A 20,238-nucleotide genomic window follows, 5' to 3' on the forward strand; every position below is an offset into this window, starting at 1 on the left:
ATGCTTTCCCAGGCACACTGTGTTTGACTAAGTGTTTATATGTGCTCATAAATTGGTGGGTGTAGAACAAATAGAGGACAAACTTTCATGTTGACAAAGGGAGATTAAAGCTGAGGTAGCTGGATAGCATGTGTTACACAAAATCACTCTAAACAGGACATATCTGCCTTTCTGGTTTGCAAATGCTGCCTGAACCAGAAACCTGTCTGGAGAAATAAAGCTGTACATCCCTTTAGAAAGAGTGAGAGACTAGCGATGGTGGTAGTACCACCACTGATTGTTGTGCGAGGAAAGAAATATTAGCATGAGGGAACTCTTGAGAAAAGTTAGAGATAAGGATGTGAAAGAGAAATTTCTCAGATTCCGGAGCTGCTGTGGTTGCAGGGGAAAATCAGAAAGACTTGGCACAGGGGGAGCTTGGGGAATGCGGGAGAGAAAAGAACCTGAGCTCATCTAAGGCACCTTGAAAAGGAGGTGACAGGGCTTAATGAAAGAGAAATATCAGCTCTCTTCCCGTTGCATCATGCTGTCATTTACTGGGAAATACCCATTTTGGCGAGGCTAGTAAATATGTAAATTTGGATGACTGGAAAAAAAGCCAAGTTCACATCTCATCAGCCCGGGGTTTGCATAGCAATTATGGGAGTAAGAAAGGTTTCACAAAAGATGGACCATAATGCTCTTGTTGGAAGTAATTCGTGTGCTTTTATTACTCATTGCTACAGGCTGCCTCTCTTTGGTTTATGGAGAAATTAGAAATAGAAATGCCAAAAATGTACAACTGTCTTGAGATCGGTCAGATTCTGTTGATGTTGCTGTTAATTGCAATTAGCAGCTGAGCTGCTCACCCACTGCTGCAGAGCCTCGGTGGAGTTTTGCTCAGGCAGGGAGTGTCGCTGCTACAGCTAGCACAAAAAGAAATGGGAAGGCAGGCAAAAGATATAAAGGAAAAGGAGAACTTACAGGGATGTTTCTCTTCCCCCTGTCATAGGAGGTGCATGGCAAATCAGTGGCTGATGTGGGATTAGAATGAAGGGTTTTGTAGCTAGCCCAGTACTCTAGCTACTAGATTATAGTTCCTCTGATGTTGTTAATTACAGCATGCAATTGACTCTGTCTTAATGTGGCAGCTATACTGGAACATGCTTGAACTGTTTCTCTTTGTCATTTTTATTCACAGAGTGGAGTTTAAAGACCAAAACTGGAGACTAATTAAATTAGTGGGCTATTAAATAACCACCACCTTCTGAATAGTAACAAGAACTTCAGAAATATCTACTATAAACTAAAGCAACTTCTTATAAAGCAGTGGCCTCTGTTTCACCCTTGGAAGTAGCTTCCAGCACTACTCAACAGTACTTATTTTATTGCAACTGTATACAGAAGCAAAAAGGGGGAGCTAAAGTGACTTGGAGCAGTTTTCAGCTTTCCAGAAAGCAAAGAACAGGAAGCCTTGGCTAAGGCAAATTTCTTTTAGTTGGCTTTCTTAGAACAACTTAGTTATTAGAATATGGATATGTTTGATTTGGGTAATTGAAGAATATCTTAAGCAGCGGAAGAGGTCCAGCCCACTGTAAAATATAAATATTGTTATTAATATTATTGCTGTTAATGCTTAAGGAGGATGTCCAGATTCTATAGATACCAACAACCTTTCTACATCATTTATCAGTAGGGTTACAGAGAATGCAAAGGAAATAAGTTTTATTGTGTGGTCACTGTTGATTAACAGCACATTTATTGATTTATCACGAAGACAATTATTTCTCATTTTGTCACTGTTGAAGTTTTTATTCAGTGCTACCAGAAGAAGAATAGAATGCATTTTTAAAAGGCTTTATCTTGAGACTCTACCGGAAGCTAATGCTTTTGCATGGCAATTTTCAAAAGTTTTTGTAGTTTAGCATGGAATAAAATCCTTAACGAACTGGTCTCTAATCTGTCATTTGGACAATGCCAATTCCTATTTATGAAGAGAGTTTTCTTCTTTGTTATTGATGGGAATGAAGAATTTAAATGGTCAGTTTTTGCAGAACAGACACAAAACCCAACAGTGATATGCTGGTCCTTGTGCCTGTTTTTCAGTCAGATACTAAATCCATCTTTAGCTCTCCTGGTCAGAACAAGGTGGTGTAGTCCCATAAAATTATTTAAATGTGCTCACATATTTTTGAGCTTTGCAATCATTTGGTATGATTTGCTTTCCCATAATTGACTTAAATGCCATGTCATGTACTTGTGACTGATTTGGCAGGAAGGTGGTGGTGTGTTCTTGGTGTCAGTGATGTCTGTGCTGCTGTTCAGGATGGCATGACTTGCATCTCTCATGTTAAATACTTCAGAACCAGAGTCTGAGACTCGTGGAACCTCTGTGCCTGCACTGATCTTAAAGGTCAGAAGGAATAGCTGGCATTTAGCAATTTAGTTTATGGGTTTGCAAGTTCCATGAATTAAGTATTTAAAATTATATTTGCATCCTCAGAATATATAAAAAGCAGCAGTCTCTACAGAGTTTTGGAGACTTAAAAAAAGCAGACCATTGTGGTGTTGATTTGTGACAATTAATTCCCCAGTGGCATTGACAGCCTTCAGGCTGGATACTCAGCTTCATAAAGTGAATTTCCTCTTCTTCTCAGAACAGAGATGCAGAAAAGTAGGTGTGCTGCATAGTGAGCTACACTAGCTGGGAGACAGTGTGAAGGGTTGCAGTGCTCTTTTGGATTCTAGAGCATTGATGGAGGTTTTTTGGTTGGATTTTTCAGGTTTTTTTGGGGAGGTGTGGGACAGGACGTGAGGGCAGACAGTGTGAGATAGAAAGAGAACCGTGCCTGAAGTGCAGTGATAGAGACCTCTGGGTTTTACTTGTAGCCCTGGTAACAAATTGCTGGCTGACCTTCTACAAATAGCTCTGCAGTTCTCTGCTGCTCTGACGCTTTCCCATTCAATGCAACAGCCTCAGAGATGCTCCTTGCTTTGCAAAGCACTCTGAGAGAGCCGCAGGTTACCATTTAGTGTTCACAGAATTTATCTCAGAACCTGGAATTGGTGCTTGCCACATCCATTTTCCTCTGAAGACTGCTAATCAGAGCCGGGGTGGTTTTGGCCAGGCCTTCAGGGCAAAACAAGTTCTATCTTTCCTCTACCTGCCTGGAGGGTGATGTAAGTGAAGGAAGTGGGATGGGGTTTGTGCTGCTTAAGGCAAGACTGTAATGCGCTGGAAAAACATGCCTCCATTTAGTCAGCAGCATTGCAGAGAACAGGGGGATGAAGGGTAACTAAGGGTAACACGGAGCATTTGGGATATTTATAAAAATGTGAAATGGCTTTTCTTATTGAAAGAATGATTGTGCATCATTAAAGGCATCAAAAGCAAAGTGGGAACATGCTTTGTGAATCAGGAGGAAGAGCAGTCCTTAGCACTTGCTAATCTATTTATGTTCCAGTCATGCTCAGAGTGTGGCTTTGAGGTCTGAAGCTCTTGTAATTGCCTGGAATATGTCACTCTGCAGCAAGATTCATTGTTCTGCTCTCCCTGAGAGGAAGGCTGGGATTTTTAGCTGTAGGACTTAGCTTTCAGTCGAGCAGAGAGACATTCCCAAGCATTGTTTTGCTGCAACACTATTAATTATGGCTCCCATTATAAGCACGTCAGTTCTATGTGATTTAGGAAAAAAATGATGCATTTGGTGGGAAGTAGCCAGACTTTTATTTTGAGGATTATACATGAGGTTTAGGAGCCAAGTTTTGATCCCTGTTCATAGAAGTCCCTTAAACTTTGCAGAATCAGTAGGATGCTTTTTTGGTTCCCTGATTTCTCAAGGGGTCAGAGACTTAATTTTTTTTCTTTCCTTTTTCTCCACTTCTTGCTGCCAGGCTTTCTTTGCTATTCCCCAAGCAACGCTCAAAACATTTCGACATTAAGCTTCTCATTAAATTAGAGTGAAATCAGAGCTCCGTGCCTTGCAACAAAGATTTAGAGGGGCAAGATTCAGCAGGGATTGAACACGTTTTCAGGAAGCAATACAAGATGTGGCTTCAAAAGGGCTTCCAGCCCGACCTCACCCCTATTACTTTGCATGGGAACCTCTCTCCTCTTTGCCTTGAGTGCTTTTCTAAATAATGAAGAATTCCTGTAGCTTTCTTTCAAGTCCCCAAGGTATTGTTGACTGTGAGAACCTCCCGTATAGCTCCTATGGAAGTGAGAGCTTGGAACGCAGCCATGACACTTCCATGTAAGAAAGCGCACAAGCTCTAGGCAAAACTCTTCACTGGTGTTGGCAGACCAGGTGGAAAAGCCAATTTTTATTCTACAGATTTGTTTCTTTTGTGAATGACAGTCTATGCTGACTTTTCCTCTCTGGGGACTCAGAGTGGAGTTGCTGCTCAGTTTCAGCTAAATGTGAGATTTTTTTAGGTCCAGATGCTGTTCCCTCTGCTTCTTCTCTAATGCATGGCTGGATCAAATGAACTATATGCTAAAGGACATCTAGAGTGGTGAGCTGTGAAGGAAATGCCTTTTAACATGACTGTCAGAAGGTAGGCTTACTCCATGCAGGGCTGCTTTGGTGCTTCATAATCTTTCTTGTCTTACTCCAGTATGCATTGGTGAGCTGGTTCAGGAAGTTCAAGTCCTCCTAGATTCACTGACATCTGTTTCTAAAAGTTGAAAACTGCAGTAGTAACATACAATGGATTTTGGCTGAAACTTCCTCAATAACAAAGAAATGGCTTCGTGAACCGGCTTTGTCCAAAATGTCACAGATGCTTGTCCCTGTGACTTGTGAAGCACTTCAGGTTCCTAAGGTGTGCAGCTTGTACAGCTACTACTCTAAAGGGGTTGTGGTTGGCCCCCTTTTTACCACTGAATTCAAAGAAGTCTAAAAGGATAAAGAAGAAAACAAATTTAGAAATTAGTCTTGGACAGAGACTAAACATGAAAAATCTTGCCTTGAATCTTTTCAATAATAATCTAGAAAGATATACAATATTTTCCAGACATAAGATGAGGCTCTGATGTGTTTCTCTCTAAACTCTCTCCAAACAGTCTGAGAGTCTCATGGTCGCAAGAGAACAGAATATTTCGATAGTTGATTTCAGTGTGCGTGAAGAACTCTCAGGTTCTTCCACAGTGTCCTGAATTTGGTAAGAATCTGGTTTTTAATTCCTGATAAACAAATAGGTTACAATGCCAAATACTTCTGAGCATGTTTAAGTTTACTCAGTTCACAACCAAATGAGATGGGATACTGCCCTGTTCTAGAACATCTACAAATACAGGAATCTCTCTGAAAAAAATCAAGAAGCTGATCAGTGTTGTACGAACTCTTTTGGTTTCTTGACCTTGTACAACTATGGCAAGAAAAAAAGCCACTTGATAATTAACCATGAAAGGCATTTAAACGTTTTTGTTAATCCACCTGCAAGCATGCAGGCTCATAAACACTGCTGTGGGTGGCATCATCTGGTGACAGCGGCCCCTAGAGCTGAGTCCTCTCAGCTCTGAGTTCTTCTGTGTCACCCTGAGTTGGGGCTTATTTTTCTGGAATCAGATTCAAATAATTCTGTTTCCATTTGGAAGTAGAAATAAGTAGCAGCTTCTTGTAGACTTCAGTTTCTCTTGGCTTTGCTCATCTTCAGTTTGCCTTTTTTGTTGTTGTTCTGTTTGTTTGGGGTTTTGTTTCATTTTTTTTTAAATTTTGTTTGTGTGTTTGTTTTTTTGACCTCCGCAGATGTTTCCCTGTGTCCATAATTTGAAATTACTACAGTCAGTTTTATTGCAGAGAGTATAAACTTTATTTCTGCTGTCTAAACCCTTCCTGCATGAACTTTCTGGATGCTCATAGTGAAGGTTCGCTATGGGTAGTAGTACATTGAGTGAAGCAGTGCAAGTCCTGAGCACAATTTCTAATCAGTTCTCATACTGAACATGAAATGCCGTAGCCTGCTAGCAGCATCATGTCAAGTGCAGTACTAATGTGTAAAAACAGACAATCTTTGCCTTCTGGTGCTTCCTTTAAAAAAAAAAAAAGTCATGGAGAAGAGTGTCAAACCCACACAAAAGATTTTGCCCTTACTACAAAAGGGAGGCTGCAGAAGAGGGAAATGCACTGCAGAGTGTTTCACCTAATCCAGTGCTTTTAAACTTGATTGGCTTTTTAAAGAAGGATCAGAAGTGTCCTTGCCCCATGGCGCTGCAGTTGGACCAGCAGCCTGTTGAGTTGTCCCTGTAGCTGCCCTCTTTACCAGGTTCTGGGGAGTTACTGAGGGGATCCTTCACTCCTTGTTCTCCTTCTCATTCAATAGGATCTGGCCTTGGTGATGCAATTTCCATCTTGCCTTGGTGATGGAAAAGGTTAGTACATGGGAAAATTCTGAAACAGACTGTCAAGGGCAGTAACAGTGTGAGACAGTGAAAACCAGCTTCAAGATACTGTCAAGAGCCTGGGGAAGTTTTCTGGGAAGGGAATTGAAGCTGCCCCAAGAGAAGTCTGGACTATTAAGTTAATTATCCTGTCATGAGGTTTTTGAAAGCAAAGACAGAGCTCTGTTAGTGTGTTGACTTCATGGCAAGAGAGAGCTGGCTGGAGCCTGTTCATCTGAATGTATTTTTTGGGATGAATTAGAGTCTAAAAGCCTGTGGGTTTTGTTGAAAAATGGCATTTTGAAAGAAGCAAGTTGGCTGCTAGGATTCAGAATCGCAACAGAGCCAAAATAAGCTTCATATTTCTTAACCCCTATGTCACTGTGAGGTCCAGATTATCCCAGGTGATATGCAAATGCACAAGGATGGAGCACTGTGAGCTGCCAGGTTTTCATGAGAAGGGGGTAAAGGGAAAGAAGCCACAGTTGTCCATTATGTAAATATGTGGCAGGTATGAAAAAGACTGAGCTATTCAAAGCTGATAATGTTTGTGAGGAAGGGCAATAAGAATAGGAACAAGAGGTAGGGATATGAGTTAACTGAAAACTCAGACTGTGACTTCAGCATTTGGCACAAGTCAGCAGAATAAATAAAGCACAGAGATGCTGGGGGGCAGGGAAAGAGACGTGTCCAGAGCAGAATAAACAGCGAGTCTTGAGCCAGAGTACTGTGCATTGTGTTAGCAGGCATCAAGTTGGGTTTGTGGGAAAGATGGATAACAGCAAAACAGACTTAAGGATTTGTATAAAGGCGACCAAAATATTGTGCTCCAGTTGTTTTTGTACTCTGGTATGAATTGGATGCAGCTCCAGGGGACTTCAAGGGTGAATACTGACATAATGCTAGGAGAGAAATGAGCTTTCTTTTTATTAGAAAAGATGCAGATTAGATAAAATAGTGATTTATGTCATTCTGAGCATGTGGGGAGCTGCCATCCAAGGGCTGAGAAACCAGAGTATTGCAAAGGCTCAAGGAAAAAGTAACTGGATCCTGAGGGACTGGTTATTCTCTCCTGATACAAAATTATCATTAGGAAAGATAAACTTATTACAATTAGGTAGTAAATATAATTTTGGGCAGATTGTAGCCAACAGTACCCAAGGCCTACTTCATGTCAGTGTGAATGGGCAATAAAGAGCCTAAATGTCTCAGTTTCTCTAATGTTGTGTCATAGTAACTCTGGGTAGCTCAAACCAGAAAAGTGCCAGGCATCCTCCAGCACCCATGTTCCTTTTCCAGATATTGCTGGGAAAGGTTTTACATGTCCGTGTCAGAAGCTGCTCTGAGTGTTGGTGAAGTTCTGCTTCAGGTGGACAAAGGCAATGCAGCAGAGAGGGATGAAGGGGGTTAAATCCATGGGCAGATACTGTACTGATCCAAAAGATGGGGAACAATGTAGTGCCCAGCCTTATGGGGGACTCTTCTTTCATATGGCTCCTGCCTCTTCCCTCAGTAACCCTGAGGGACACCATTTCTCATAATTTCATATTTTGTATGATACATAGCTCCTGCTAAAGAAAGAAAATTACTGTATAGATTAAATCTTTCTAGGCAGAAAAAGCCTGTGCAGATCAAATAACAGTCCAAAATAATTTCACTGTTCCCTCTTCTGTTTAATTTTTTTTGTTTGTTTGTTTACCACAGAGGATATCAGGGAAGATGCCTGATATCCACCTCTAGAGTTCCTGAAATTCCTTGTGAAAGTTTCCCCATCATATATACTCTTGCACCTTTAAAATGAAGCTTCTGAAGCTGTGCCAGGATGCCTTGTTCTGCAGTTTTGTGAATATTTCTTGTTTTCACAAGTGTTGAATTCAGAAATTGTACTGCTACAATGGCAGGTTTTGGGGGCAGGGGGATGAAACTGAGTTTAAAGTTGTCACTATTCAAATGTAATAGGGTGACTTGCTAGTGAAACCTTTGAAAAAAGAACCTTAGAGACCAAATTGTAGCTAAAATTCTTATGATGGGCAAAACCCTCTAAACCTTTTGGGCAAGTTATCCATGCAGAATATACAGTAATTTCACGAATACAAGCCGCACCAATTTGACCAAAATTTTGGTGGAAACCCGGAAGTGCGGCTAATATTCTGGGGCGGCTAATCTATTAACAAAATTCTAAAAGCTGCCAACACGGAAGTGAGAGCCCGCGGCAGCCCCAAGCCAAGCTGGAGCCCGGCCGGCCCCGGCAGAGGTGGGAAAGCCTGGCAGAGGCGGGGCCAGCAGTGTGGGGGGCGGGCGGCAGAGCCTGAGCCAGCAGGGCGGGGCAGGGAGGGCGGCAGAGCCTGAGCCAGCATGGCGGGGGAGCCCGGGAGAACTGGGGCTAGCAGTGCAGGGGAGCATGGCAGAAGCAGGAAGGCCGGCGGGTGGGGCTGCCTGGCAGCGGGGGAAGCCCAGCAGAATCGGGGCCAGCAGCGTGGGGGAGCCTGGCGGTGCGGGGGCCTGCAGTGCCGGCCAGGGCGAGGAAACGCAGCAGCGGTGCAGACGGGAGGGGGCGGCCGGCGAGCCTGGTGGCGGCGGCGGCAGCCCTGCCGGCGGGGCGAGCGAAAGCGCCGCTCGGCGAGCGAAAGCGCCGCGCTCGCGAAAGCGCCGCGGGGCGGGCGCGGCGCTCGCGAGGCGCGGCGCTCGCGAGGCGCGGCGCAGGACGAGCGAAAGCGGCAGCGGGGCGAGCGAAAGTGGCAGCGGGGCGGGCGGCGAGCCCGGCGGCGGCAGCCCTGCCAGCCGGGCGAGCGAACGCGGCAGCGGGGCGGTGCTGACGGGAGAGGGGGGCCAGCGAGCCCGGCGGCGGCGGCAGCACCACCCGGCCAGCCCCGCCGAGCCGTGGCGCTGAGCTGGGCCACCCGGCCCCGTCGGCAACCATGAGCGGGCCGAGCCTTCCTGGCCCCGCCCCGAGCCAGTAAAGCCCGCTATGCCGCGATCCTGTTACTAATTGGCCAATTTGTGAAAGCTGCGCACAGATTCTGGCGACGAACGAAAGTGCGGCTAATATTCGGGGTGCGGCTTATCTATTGACAAAGACAGCAACATTGTCGAGGCACCGGGGGTGCGGCTTATAATCCGTGCGGCTTGTATTCGTGAAACTACTGTATATTTGACTACTGAATATTATGCACTGGGTGTATGTAGTTGGCTTATTAAGTATCATAAATATATTTTAAATAAGGGATTTAAAAATTTTAAGCAAGATTTATTTCCTGTTTGTTTTTACTGACAATTGCGTGTCTAAATCTCATGGTTACTGTCAGAAATGTAGAACCTCACTACTGTTTTAAAGCCTAGGTTCATTAATTTTCTTAAGTAAAAAAAAAAAGTAGATATGAAGGAAAATCTATAACCAAGAATTTTGAGAAGTTGGAGGTCATTTTGCTTTGCTGCAGAGCTGTGCAAATGGTTATATGCTTGTCAGTTGAACTGGTTTGGGGTTTTTTACCCATTCTGGGAACCCAGCCAGCCTAATTTACAAAACTGCAATTATCATGATTGTTAGGAATAGTTCCACTTCTTCCCTTGGATTTCTTCTGCTTTGCTTCTTTTCTTTGAGGAAGTCTTAAACTTTCCTGTCAGTTCTGAGGAGACCCTGATTTTCCCCTTTGGGGTTCCCACAGAGATGCAGAGCCCCTCCAGCTCCCTGATAAATGTGATCCTATCAGAGGCAGCACCAAGCCAGAGTGTCACCCCACAGGATCAAATCCCCAACCTACAAAATGAGGTCTTGCTGCTGGGACACCCACAGTGCGCTGGGTTTTTAAAATTTTATCGTTCAAAGCAGAATTTCTAAATATATTTTGAATTTGAAGGCTGAGAGGCATTTGCATCATTCCTCATTTCTGACCACCCTGTTTCTGTGGCAGTTGGTCAGTGAAGGCTTCCCAGGCTTTTTGATGCCCCTCCACAAAACACGAACCAAAGAGAAAGAGCTGGCAGCAGATGTTGGCCACCCAGCAGCCTTTGGGCTGCAAGTGCCGTGGCCTGAGGGTGCCTGGGGTAGCACAGCACTTAGTGCACTCTTGCCCCTGGCCCCACATTCTCCAGAAGGAATAAACCACTTCTGTCAGGCTCCTGGATAACTCCTTCCACATCCAGGGTGTAGGGGTGGATGGCTTTGGTTATCGGGGAGAGCACACTGGAAGGTGCAGTTTGGCATTGCTGGTGTGAGCTGAGATCAAGCCTGTGAGGTGCTGATAGTGCCTGGATCTGGTGGGGAAAGTGGGCAAGTCTGTAACTGGAGCAGTGCTGCACTCTGCTCTTTTATCATCAGTGATTTGCAGGGTCAAGTGTGGCAGCAGTCCAGGCATGGGCGCCTTTGCAGCTCTCAAACAGAGCTCCTGCTGTGCCTGATAGGAACAACGGATGTAGGAGAGCCTTAATCTTGGCTACCATCCCTGAGGAGGAGCAGGGCCTCTTTCCTGTGTCACACGTGGCTTTGGGGTGGGATGCTCTGATTCTCCTTCATCCTGCACGCCAGTGGTTTCGGTTTGAGGCGGGGGCCTGGAGGGAAATCCGGAGCTTATCTCACTGGTGCCTTGAGCTGCCAGGCTGCTGTGCCTCGGTGATAACACACCTCTGGCTGCTGTGCTGCAGCTCTGCTCAGGTCACAGCTGCTCCTCTTCATCAGCATGAACTTATGGGAGCTTCAGGAAAGTCAGCGATGGAGAAATAATGATGGTGTGTCAGGTTGTTCTGTAGTGCTGGCTAGATACTGTCCATCAGGGAACTTTCCATGTTCACACCACCTCCCTGGGATTCAAAACTCTGCTGAAGATTTCTGAAGTCTCATTTGTTTTCAGCCAACCAAACTCTGTCAGGAACTTCTGGGCAATTTCTTTGACTCATTTAATTATTTTATATATGTTAGCGCTACAGACTGCTGTGTTGCTTAGAATCACAGAACATCCTGCGTTGGAAGGGACCCACAAGGATCACAAAATCTAACTCCTGGCTCTGCACAGGAACCCCCAGGAGTCACGCCATGTGCCTGAGAGCACTGTCCAAGAAATTCTTGAGCTCTGTCAGGCTTGCTGTGGTGAACACTTCCCCAGGGAGCCTGTTTCAGGGCTCAGCCAGCCTCTGTGAAGAACCTTTTCCTGATACCCACCCTTAACCTCCCCTGACGGAGCTTCAGGCCTTTCCCTTGGGTCCTGACCCAGCTCAGTGGCGAAACTGTAGTTTTAATGCCTGTGTGTCAAGAACTGTCTAGAAGATGTGTCACATCTCTTGTTCAATGAGTTTTGCTCCCAAAGCATCAACTTAGCATGTGAGCATTGGGTGGAAGCATCCTGCTGTTAGGAAGTGCAGTGAGGGAGCTGAATGGCATGATAAATGTAGGCTAACCAAAGATTTCCGGAAACTCCTCACTTATTTTCAGGCTTTGAGGTATCTCATTAATATTATTCTTGCACAGCTACTGCTTTTTCTTTTCCTCATTGAAAGCTATGTTTTCAACCAGTTATGTTAAAACTGTTTAATGTCTGTAAAAAAGCTGTTTGCTGATCTAACCTGCTAAACTCATAGCAGAATAAAATAATTGAATGAATGAAAACGTACATTTGCCTTCATCTGAATGGCTGGTGTGATCATGGGGCTATCCATTGTAGGGGAACCTGAACTGCAGACCTTGGGGCTGTATTGTTTTCAAGTATTAAATGCAGTAGCCTATCTTCTTGTGCCAGGATCTTTCAGAATGATCAGGGATCTGAATTATTTTTTAAGGGTTTATTCTGAGAGTGGGTTGCGAGAGATTTCCAGATTTCCTGTTTTACATCATTAGGATTAGCAATTTGCAAAGATCTTCTTTTGAAGGCATTGGAACCAATTCTGCTGCTCCACAGAACAATGTCAATTACTTCAGATGTTTATGATTCTAGGGCAAACTAAACCTGTTCTTATGAGCTGAAAGAGGTTATTCAAAATGCCCGAAAGATTATGGAATTGTTGCCCCTGGTTCCTCCATCAGACTAGTGGCATGATTTATTTTTCTTCAAGAAAATTCATGTCAGGGCTGTTTTTCTTTCTCTTCCCTTGGATGTGTGGACTTGTTTCATCTCCATCCAGAATGCGATTTTCTGACAACATGCAATTCCTTCAGAGAAATTAATGAATGAAAGTGTGATTTCAATTATTCTTAGATATGGCATGATACTGTTTTCAGAAATCCTTATGTGGGTGCTGCAGCTCAGCTCTTGAGATAATAAAGTTAAAATTGCAGAGCCTTATTTTGACATGATTGGCCCTGAGAAGCATACCAAAAATCAAGCAGCAAAACTTGTATTGGCCATGGTGGCTTCCCTTTGTTTTCTTATTTTGATCCCCTTGATACAAGGGGTTATTCAGTTTAAGAACTCCCAGCTTTGCACTGTTTTAATTTTGTTAACTGTTATTTAACATCCAAAATAATGCTTCCAGAATGTACGTTCTGGGTTTATCAAGTTTCCACCCACCTTTCTGAGCATCAAGGCAGGAGAGGGGGGTGGGTATATGTGTACAGTGGAGAAAAAAAAAAAGAAATAGGGGGCCATTACAGTTTTTGACATTCGAACATGGAAAGAAAATGATATAGTTTTGTCATTTTTGCTTTACATCACATAGTGCAAGCATGATTTCTGTTTGTTTTGGTTATTCCTGGCATAACAGGTGGTTTTAGGTTTGTTTCAGTTTTTTTTGTAATATTGTTTGGTCAAAGATCTCAGCCCACCTTGTCAAGAACTTTGTAAGGAGCAGCATCTTATTTCACAGAAGTTGCTACTTTCAGTGGCTGGTTTACTCGGGACTTGACTTTGGGGGTGGCCTCAGCCTTTTCCTACTGAGACAAATAGAATAGTTTTGTCTGGCAGTCAGAATATTTTGCTGGAGAGGGTATGAGTCTTGGAAAGCAGCATCTAGGAAACACTAGAACATTGTAGAGTTGCACAATTGCTCTACAGGAGTGTTTAGTTAGTTATACCCAGATGACATGGTACAGACGAGTTACAGTGGCTCTTCTTGGGTAGTCCGTGCTTCAGCATGACTGCCAGGGCTGGCTAGCTGTTCAACTTCAATGATTGAGGCAGAATTTGGAAGAAAATGCAAAAATTCAAGGAGTTGCTGAGGCCAAAGCATGTTTCAGGTATAAGGCATGGATTTGTTTTGGTTAAGTATTGCATTCTTGTTTGTCCTAGAGGAAATAAATTTCTTTTTCTTTGAATTAATAACTTTTCTTTATGTTTTTTCAAGGCAGGTTAAAAGACGGCCACTGCATTACTGAGATGAGTTGAGCTATACTTACGCATGCTCTGGGTGATTTGGTACCATCCAGCAGAAGCTGGGTTCTCAAAGACTAAAGCCTGCAGTGATCCAGAGCTTGATGACCCTGCAGTCCAAGCCTGAGAAGAAGTTTGTGATGATGACTGGAGAGTTGGAAAATTAATGCAAGTTGGTGTTTGTTTCTTTTGGTAGCATGGCAGAAGCTGGAAGGAACATGTCAGTCATCTGGTCCCCCCCACCTCTGGACCATGTCCATAAGCCCCTGCTGTTCAGAGGGAGCCTCCTGTGTTTCAGTGTGTGCCCACTGCTCCAGTGCTGTCACTGGACACCACTGGAAAGAGCCTGGTTCCATCCTCTTTGCACTGTCCACTGGGTGTTTATTTACATTGATGAGATCCTGCCTGAGCCTTCCCTTCTCTGCATTGTCCTTCCAGGAGTGGTTGAAGTCTCCTATGAGGACATGGCCTGAGACTTAAAAGCTGAGTTTAGACACAGGTACTGACAATGTCCTCCAGACTGTGTGGAACAGGTATACATCCACCTGGTGTTCCTCTCAACTGTAGCTCTTCCAGAATTGAGCACAATAAGAATGAAGACTTCAGGGAGAATAGCTGCCACTCTTCTACTTTCTGTAGCTCCTGTTACTTACTACACACTGTTTTGTGGTGGTTTCTGCTTATTTGCTGTGTTTTTCCCTGTGCAGGAGGGATGAGGAGGACTGGAATTTCATCACCATCTTCTCATTTTACATCACACTTCAGTATCTTCACCCATCAAACAACTTTTCATCCTGTGAGTACCTCAAGAGAGAATTGTATTTGGGGTTGGTTTGTTAGGAAGCTTGGTGCATGACTTCAGTCACACTCCCCTGAGTAAGGAAACAAAATGCAGAGGGCTGTGAGTGAAGTATTTTCTAGAGGGGTAGGACAAGGCAGGACCATGGTGATCTTGTACTATACAGGTGCTCTTCTTCTAGATACTTCTTTCCTTGGAAAGGCAAATCCACCAGTGTGCCATTTCCAGTAGAACTGAGCTCCAGCGCTGCATGACTGAAGGTTGCCAACTCTGACTCTGTTGCAAGCTCTGTTACAGTCTGTGTTGACAGCTACTGGCAGTTCCTTAGGTTGGAAAATTATGTGGCCAACTGTAATGGAGTTGAGGCAGTTCCTCCCTCCTCCTCATACTCTCAGAAGTACATTTGTCATGTCCCAGATGAACGTGAAAGTGCCTCAACTTCCAGCAACAAACCTAGGTAGAGCATTGGCTCAATTTATTGAAGTAAGTTTTACCTGTCCGTTTGGCCAGAAATCTTTTGTTTGCTGCCTCATTCTCTAACTGGTTGAAGTCCTATTTTATCCACTGTTTGGCTTAAGTATGAATTCTATCCATGTAAAGTTAAGCAATTTAGAGCTCAGTTTTATGTGTTTTTTAAATTATTTTCAAGTATCTCTGACTTTAGGAAATGAATCCCATTGAAACAAATAATTTAATTCCCCTTTTTTCTGTAATAATAATGGTGCAGCTTCTGAATTACGGGAAGAGTGTCTTAGCAATGTTGTCAATCCAGGAGAGGACTTGCTCAGAGGAACTGTTTCAAATCCCGTATTCATGCAAATTAGGGAGTGTGAACACAGAGAAAAATCTACATGTGGGTTTAGATCTTCAGATTACCCCAAAATGTTATAGGTAAAGACAAGTTCAGACCTTGCTCCGATTTTTGCTCAAAGAATGCATCAGCAGAAGGTGGGATTAAGTACACACAGGTGGCTTTCAAACAGCTCTGAGTACCTTCAGCCCACGGGTCTCTGCTGCTATTTGCTCATCAGGAGAAAAGCTCTATTATTTACTTCAAAAAATAAATTTAGATGTGATAGAACTTCAGTGGGGAAAGCCTGCGTGGTTAGTGCAGTCCAGTGGCCAATGCTCATCAGTTTGCCAGTTTGGGTAGTGCCTGGGCTGTTGCCTATTTCAGAAAGTGAACTCAAATATCATGGGAGGACTCTTAAAGTGCATTAGCAAGGCTCCTGTGTTACTTTTAAATTTCAGCACCAACACAGCCAGTTGCCTTAGATTGTCTCCATGTTCTGTAAGTAATGAAGCAAATCATGTAGTAGTGTTACAATCAGGATGACAGATAATCTTGACAGGAGAAGCAGGGGTCAGGAAGGAATTTTATTCTCTAATACCATTATTCCTAATTCTGCTAGGCATTGAGTTGCACTCAAACAGGAGCTTCGCCTTCATGTCTGAAGGATGAAAAATTAGGAAACTTTCTGTTAAAAACAAAACAAAGTTTTTTAGAAAAATACTAAGTTCTTGCATTACATGTGGGTTTGACAAGTTGTGCTGCTCCAAAATCCTCCAGTTTCACACTAGAATTAACACAGAAGAGCCATTTTGAAGTACCACCACTTCTGGGGGGTTGTGACCCCAAGCCTGGAGCTTTAGAAGAAATGCTGGCTGCAGAGTTTGCACATGCCTGGGAGAACATTTGTGACTTTGATTGGATTCAATCATTAGAGCCTAAATCTGATGCTTCAGGTTAAGTAATCTGTGCAGTACTGCAAATTTATGTAAAAGAGTAAAAGCATCAGCAGTGAATCAGGCTTGACAAAGACCTGTCTCTTCTCTGAAGAAAAGCCTTGAAAACTCATTAAAAATGTCTTAAGTCAGTTTTTATGATCTCTCAGGTTTTCTTGCTTGTCATTAGAGGTCTATAATGTTCCTGCCTCTATTCTATTATGGCTTTGCACAGACTGAACTAGACTTGACTGTAACCTTCACATACATCAAAAGATATTTACTGACTCATACTGAAAAGAACGGGATGGTATTTTCCTGAAGAAACAGTATTCCTGTAGTTCAGTGTACAGACAAAAGATGTCTACTATTTGTGCATGAGAACATAATTTGTTAATAGTGTTAAGGTAATCAATAGTGACAGTGAATAGGAAGTGGCTTGAATGACTTTTTCCAGTCAGATAGAAATTCAAATAGTCAAAAAATTACTCACATTTTTTCATGCAAACTGTAGGCAGCATAACAACCTGACTGATAGCAACACAAAAAAATGAAGTAGAATTATTTTTTAGTTGAATTGTCTGTACTTTCAACTGTTTTAATTCTAAATGTCTTCACTGTACCAGTACTTTCATGTTTGAAAAAAACATAAATAATCCCCCAGCAGATACATATCTATATGGCTTTAGAGGCGCCAGCAAAGCACTCTTTATACGAATTGAAGTCCAACAAGTTTAACATTATGGAACTCATAGGTAAAGGTATCTTTTCTTCTCCTTTTCATTGAAATCAAATTCAACAAAGGAATTCTAACTTAACCCCCACTATTGTAAGGAAAACAGTCTTTTTTAAGAGGTTGAAAAAAGCATTTACTGAACATTAGTTTGAACTCTAACAAAATTATTAAAAGTAGAATGATTCCCTGTCTTCTTTCTCCATCTACCTCCTGTAAGAGAAAACTTCCATAAAATGTACATCAATAAATTAATATTCAAGTTTTAATTTGAAGGAAATGAAGAGCTTTTTAAACAAAATAAATATTAAAGTCTCTAAGTTACAAGATTTGTTTCAGCAACTTTAAAATTAGAATGGCAGTGTCTTTGAAAAAGACAACTCTGTGAGAGAACTGCATTTAAAATGTGTTAAGAAATATTAGTTTTATTTAACCAGTTTTCACAGCTGAATATTTATTCTATAAAAACTTTACAGATTGTACAGTTTATATATAGTTCAAACTACTAGAACAAAGAAGTAGGTCCCACAGATGCAAAAATACTGTACCAATCCAAGGTAAAGGCAGATTTACACACTGTACAGCTCTCCACTGGGAAGGGGAGGTGGGTCAGTTCCAAGTAAAAAGTTCAAAACTGTACAAAAATAAGGTTTGCTTTCTTTTTCATTCTTCATAATACATTCAATAAGATTGCAAGCACAGATACCCAAGTAATAATAGATATCTGCAGTCAGGAATCAATAACCACTCCTGAAAGGAATGCAAAATAGGTCTATTTACACAGGGCACTCTTTTACACCATACTGCATATAGTGTATATTTCATATAATAAAAAAAAGCATAGACAAAGAACATTAAACATCTAATATAAGGTAGTTTTTTTTTTTAAAGAGGTTTTTTTTTTTTACTTAATAGTGTGCCAAAAGAATTTTAACTTATTAAATAATATATTCTAAGTGTACCTAAACTTTATGAACATAAAATGCATTTTTGGTGTAATACATCAATGAAACCAGCAAATAGGAAAAAAAGAACCAAAAACAAAACCCAAACTGTATATAAAGTAGTATTTTCACCCAGCAACAGGAGCACTTATGTAGTTATTAAAAAAACCAAAATAAACAAACAAAAAACCCCCCAAACAAACAAACAAAAACAACCCAGAGAGGCTTTTAAAAAACCGACTAAAACTAACTTATAACTTAGGATATTCATACATAAGATATTCAGTGATTCACTAATACTGCAAAACAAGCTTTTTTGTGTTGTTTTTTTTTTTTTTCCTTCCCCCTACCATTTCCCTCTGGCTCTCCCTCATTCCCTTTCCCTAAGAGACAGTGGTTTCTTCATGCTGTCTGGGTAAGAATCAGACATACTCCTTGCCCCTTCCTCCCACCCCTCTATACCTCTCCCCCAAAAAATAAGAGTGTTTCCTTAGCATTAATCCTGAGCACACTCTCTTTTTGGGGATATGTGTGATTTAAGCATAATAGGGCTTAGTTACCCCAAAATTTTAGAATGTTACATTACTTGAGGTATTTCAACCTTCTTGTGAGACAATGCCTTTTCTCAAAGCTGACTCATTGGGCAGAGAAAGCAAGGGCTGGCTAATACCCGTTTCAATTCTGTATTCTCATGAAAAAAAAAAAGCATTACTCCAGACTTCCCTGCCACACAGAAAATAATGCAAGACCATTCACTTTTTAATTAACTCTCTATTTGATACAGTACTAGCCAAAGATAACAAAAACTAGAGCTTTTAAAGAGATGTTTGGTAGTGCACTCTATCATTTCTTACCTTGTGTGTGTGTGTCTACATACACACTTTCACACATATTACATTTATATATATATATGTATATATATATAAAAGACATATATCGATATATGCACACACATACACTTGTGTGTGCATTTATCTGCATGTAACAATCAGGGAGAAAGAAGTTTTGTTCAAATTTAAGAGCTACAGTACTTTTAAACCCCTTGACAATAAAAGGGGAGGGGGTTGTGTCCACTCCTGTTCCCAAGTTGAGCAAGGGGTTAGTTTATATAAGGGTTTTTTTAAATGGGCATATTTTGCTTGCCCTGATGTCCAAGAAATACAATTCCAGTGTCATGGGCATCCCATCAGAATTCATCAATTCTGTTCTGCAGATATTTCAACATTGAGTCCATCCCTTGTGCTGAGCCCCAGATTTTCTTCAAAACTTCACACTCCTTTTCATTTGCTTGTTCCAAGTCCACCTTCATGATGTTACGCACTAAAGCTTTGGATTCTTCAAGTACCTAGGCCAAAATTAAAAGAGGGGGACTTGGGTTAGTACTGCCTGAGAACTGAGCACCCCATGTACTTCTATGGGCACATAACAGGTTTATATGGACAAATCCTGCAGCTAATTATCAACTTAAACGTATCAATTAATGGACATACTGTGACTGTGAGAAATGTTTCTCATAGTTATCTTCATTGTGGCATCCCACAACATTTCCTTTATCTTATGCCGGCACAATTTAAAGGTGCACAGAAGTGTGACAATAACAAAAATCATAGAATAACTATGAATATTACATACATGGTTTTGTAACTACAGGAAAGTGCCCGTCAATAGTAGTGAAGGCTAATCATAACATTATTATCTTAAACTGGTCTAATAACTGGCTAGATCTTGACTTCTTGAGCACTTAAAATACACCGAAAAAAATAAATTGTTTATTCTGTTTAGAAAATTAGTAACTTCCTTTAAAAATCCAAATTTTGTAATGCACAGAACAGTCAATTTGTACTGCACCTTACCTTGTAAGAAAGTTAAGGTTACCACTATTTGATGCTATCTTGTGCAACTGACAGTAGTGCACACAATCACTACACGTTACCCATAAAATGAAGTCCAGCATAATGCCAAAGACTGTATTTATTTCCTTGATAATTTAAATTAGAACTCAAGCTAGCTCAAGATTTCTGTGTTCCTGTGCAGATGTTAGGGCAACTGTTTATATTCTCGATTCGAGCAACTTCAGCTTTTATGTCAATACCAAATTATATTATAAAAATCCAGTGCTGGTTTATGTTCCTAATCAAATGCCACAGTACACTGTAGTTAAGAAGATTTAGATAGCAATTTAAAGAAGATTCCTAAAAAACCCCAAACCAGAAAGATACATACAAACATACACAAAAATAAAAAAACATTGCTATATTGTAATGCAATCCTTGTTTCATGAAAACACTTTTTTTTCTTCAGGACAGAAAGATGCAGTCTAATACTACTTAGATTAATTCTTATTCATCTAATCATAAAAATACAAGAAGATAAAGGAAACT

The 20,238-nt window shown here is 41.7% G+C and overlaps 1 protein-coding gene and 1 long non-coding RNA gene across 3 annotated transcripts in view; one reads left to right on the forward strand and one right to left on the reverse strand.

Moving 5' to 3' along the window:
* The first annotated feature begins 6,301 nt into the window (after positions 1 to 6,301).
* Positions 6,302 to 20,237, forward strand: LOC117004529. The gene is made up of 3 exons (XR_004419634.1): positions 6,302 to 6,352; positions 13,631 to 14,452; positions 20,159 to 20,237. It is a non-coding gene; the product is annotated as an uncharacterized LOC117004529 (long non-coding RNA).
* The window catches only part of CDYL (chromodomain Y like), a 107,082-nt gene continuing 104,155 nt past the window's right edge, over positions 17,312 to 20,238 (reverse strand). For both annotated transcript variants that reach the window (XM_033075310.1, XM_033075301.1), the window contains one exon: positions 17,312 to 19,202. In XM_033075310.1, the coding sequence (XP_032931201.1) occupies positions 19,044 to 19,202 (159 nt within the window). In that variant the 3' untranslated portion in view covers positions 17,312 to 19,043. The remainder of the gene's footprint in view (positions 19,203 to 20,238) is intronic.

Source organism: Catharus ustulatus, chromosome 1, assembly GCF_009819885.2.
Source record: "Catharus ustulatus isolate bCatUst1 chromosome 1, bCatUst1.pri.v2, whole genome shotgun sequence".
NCBI classification, from domain to species: domain Eukaryota; kingdom Metazoa; phylum Chordata; class Aves; order Passeriformes; family Turdidae; genus Catharus; species Catharus ustulatus.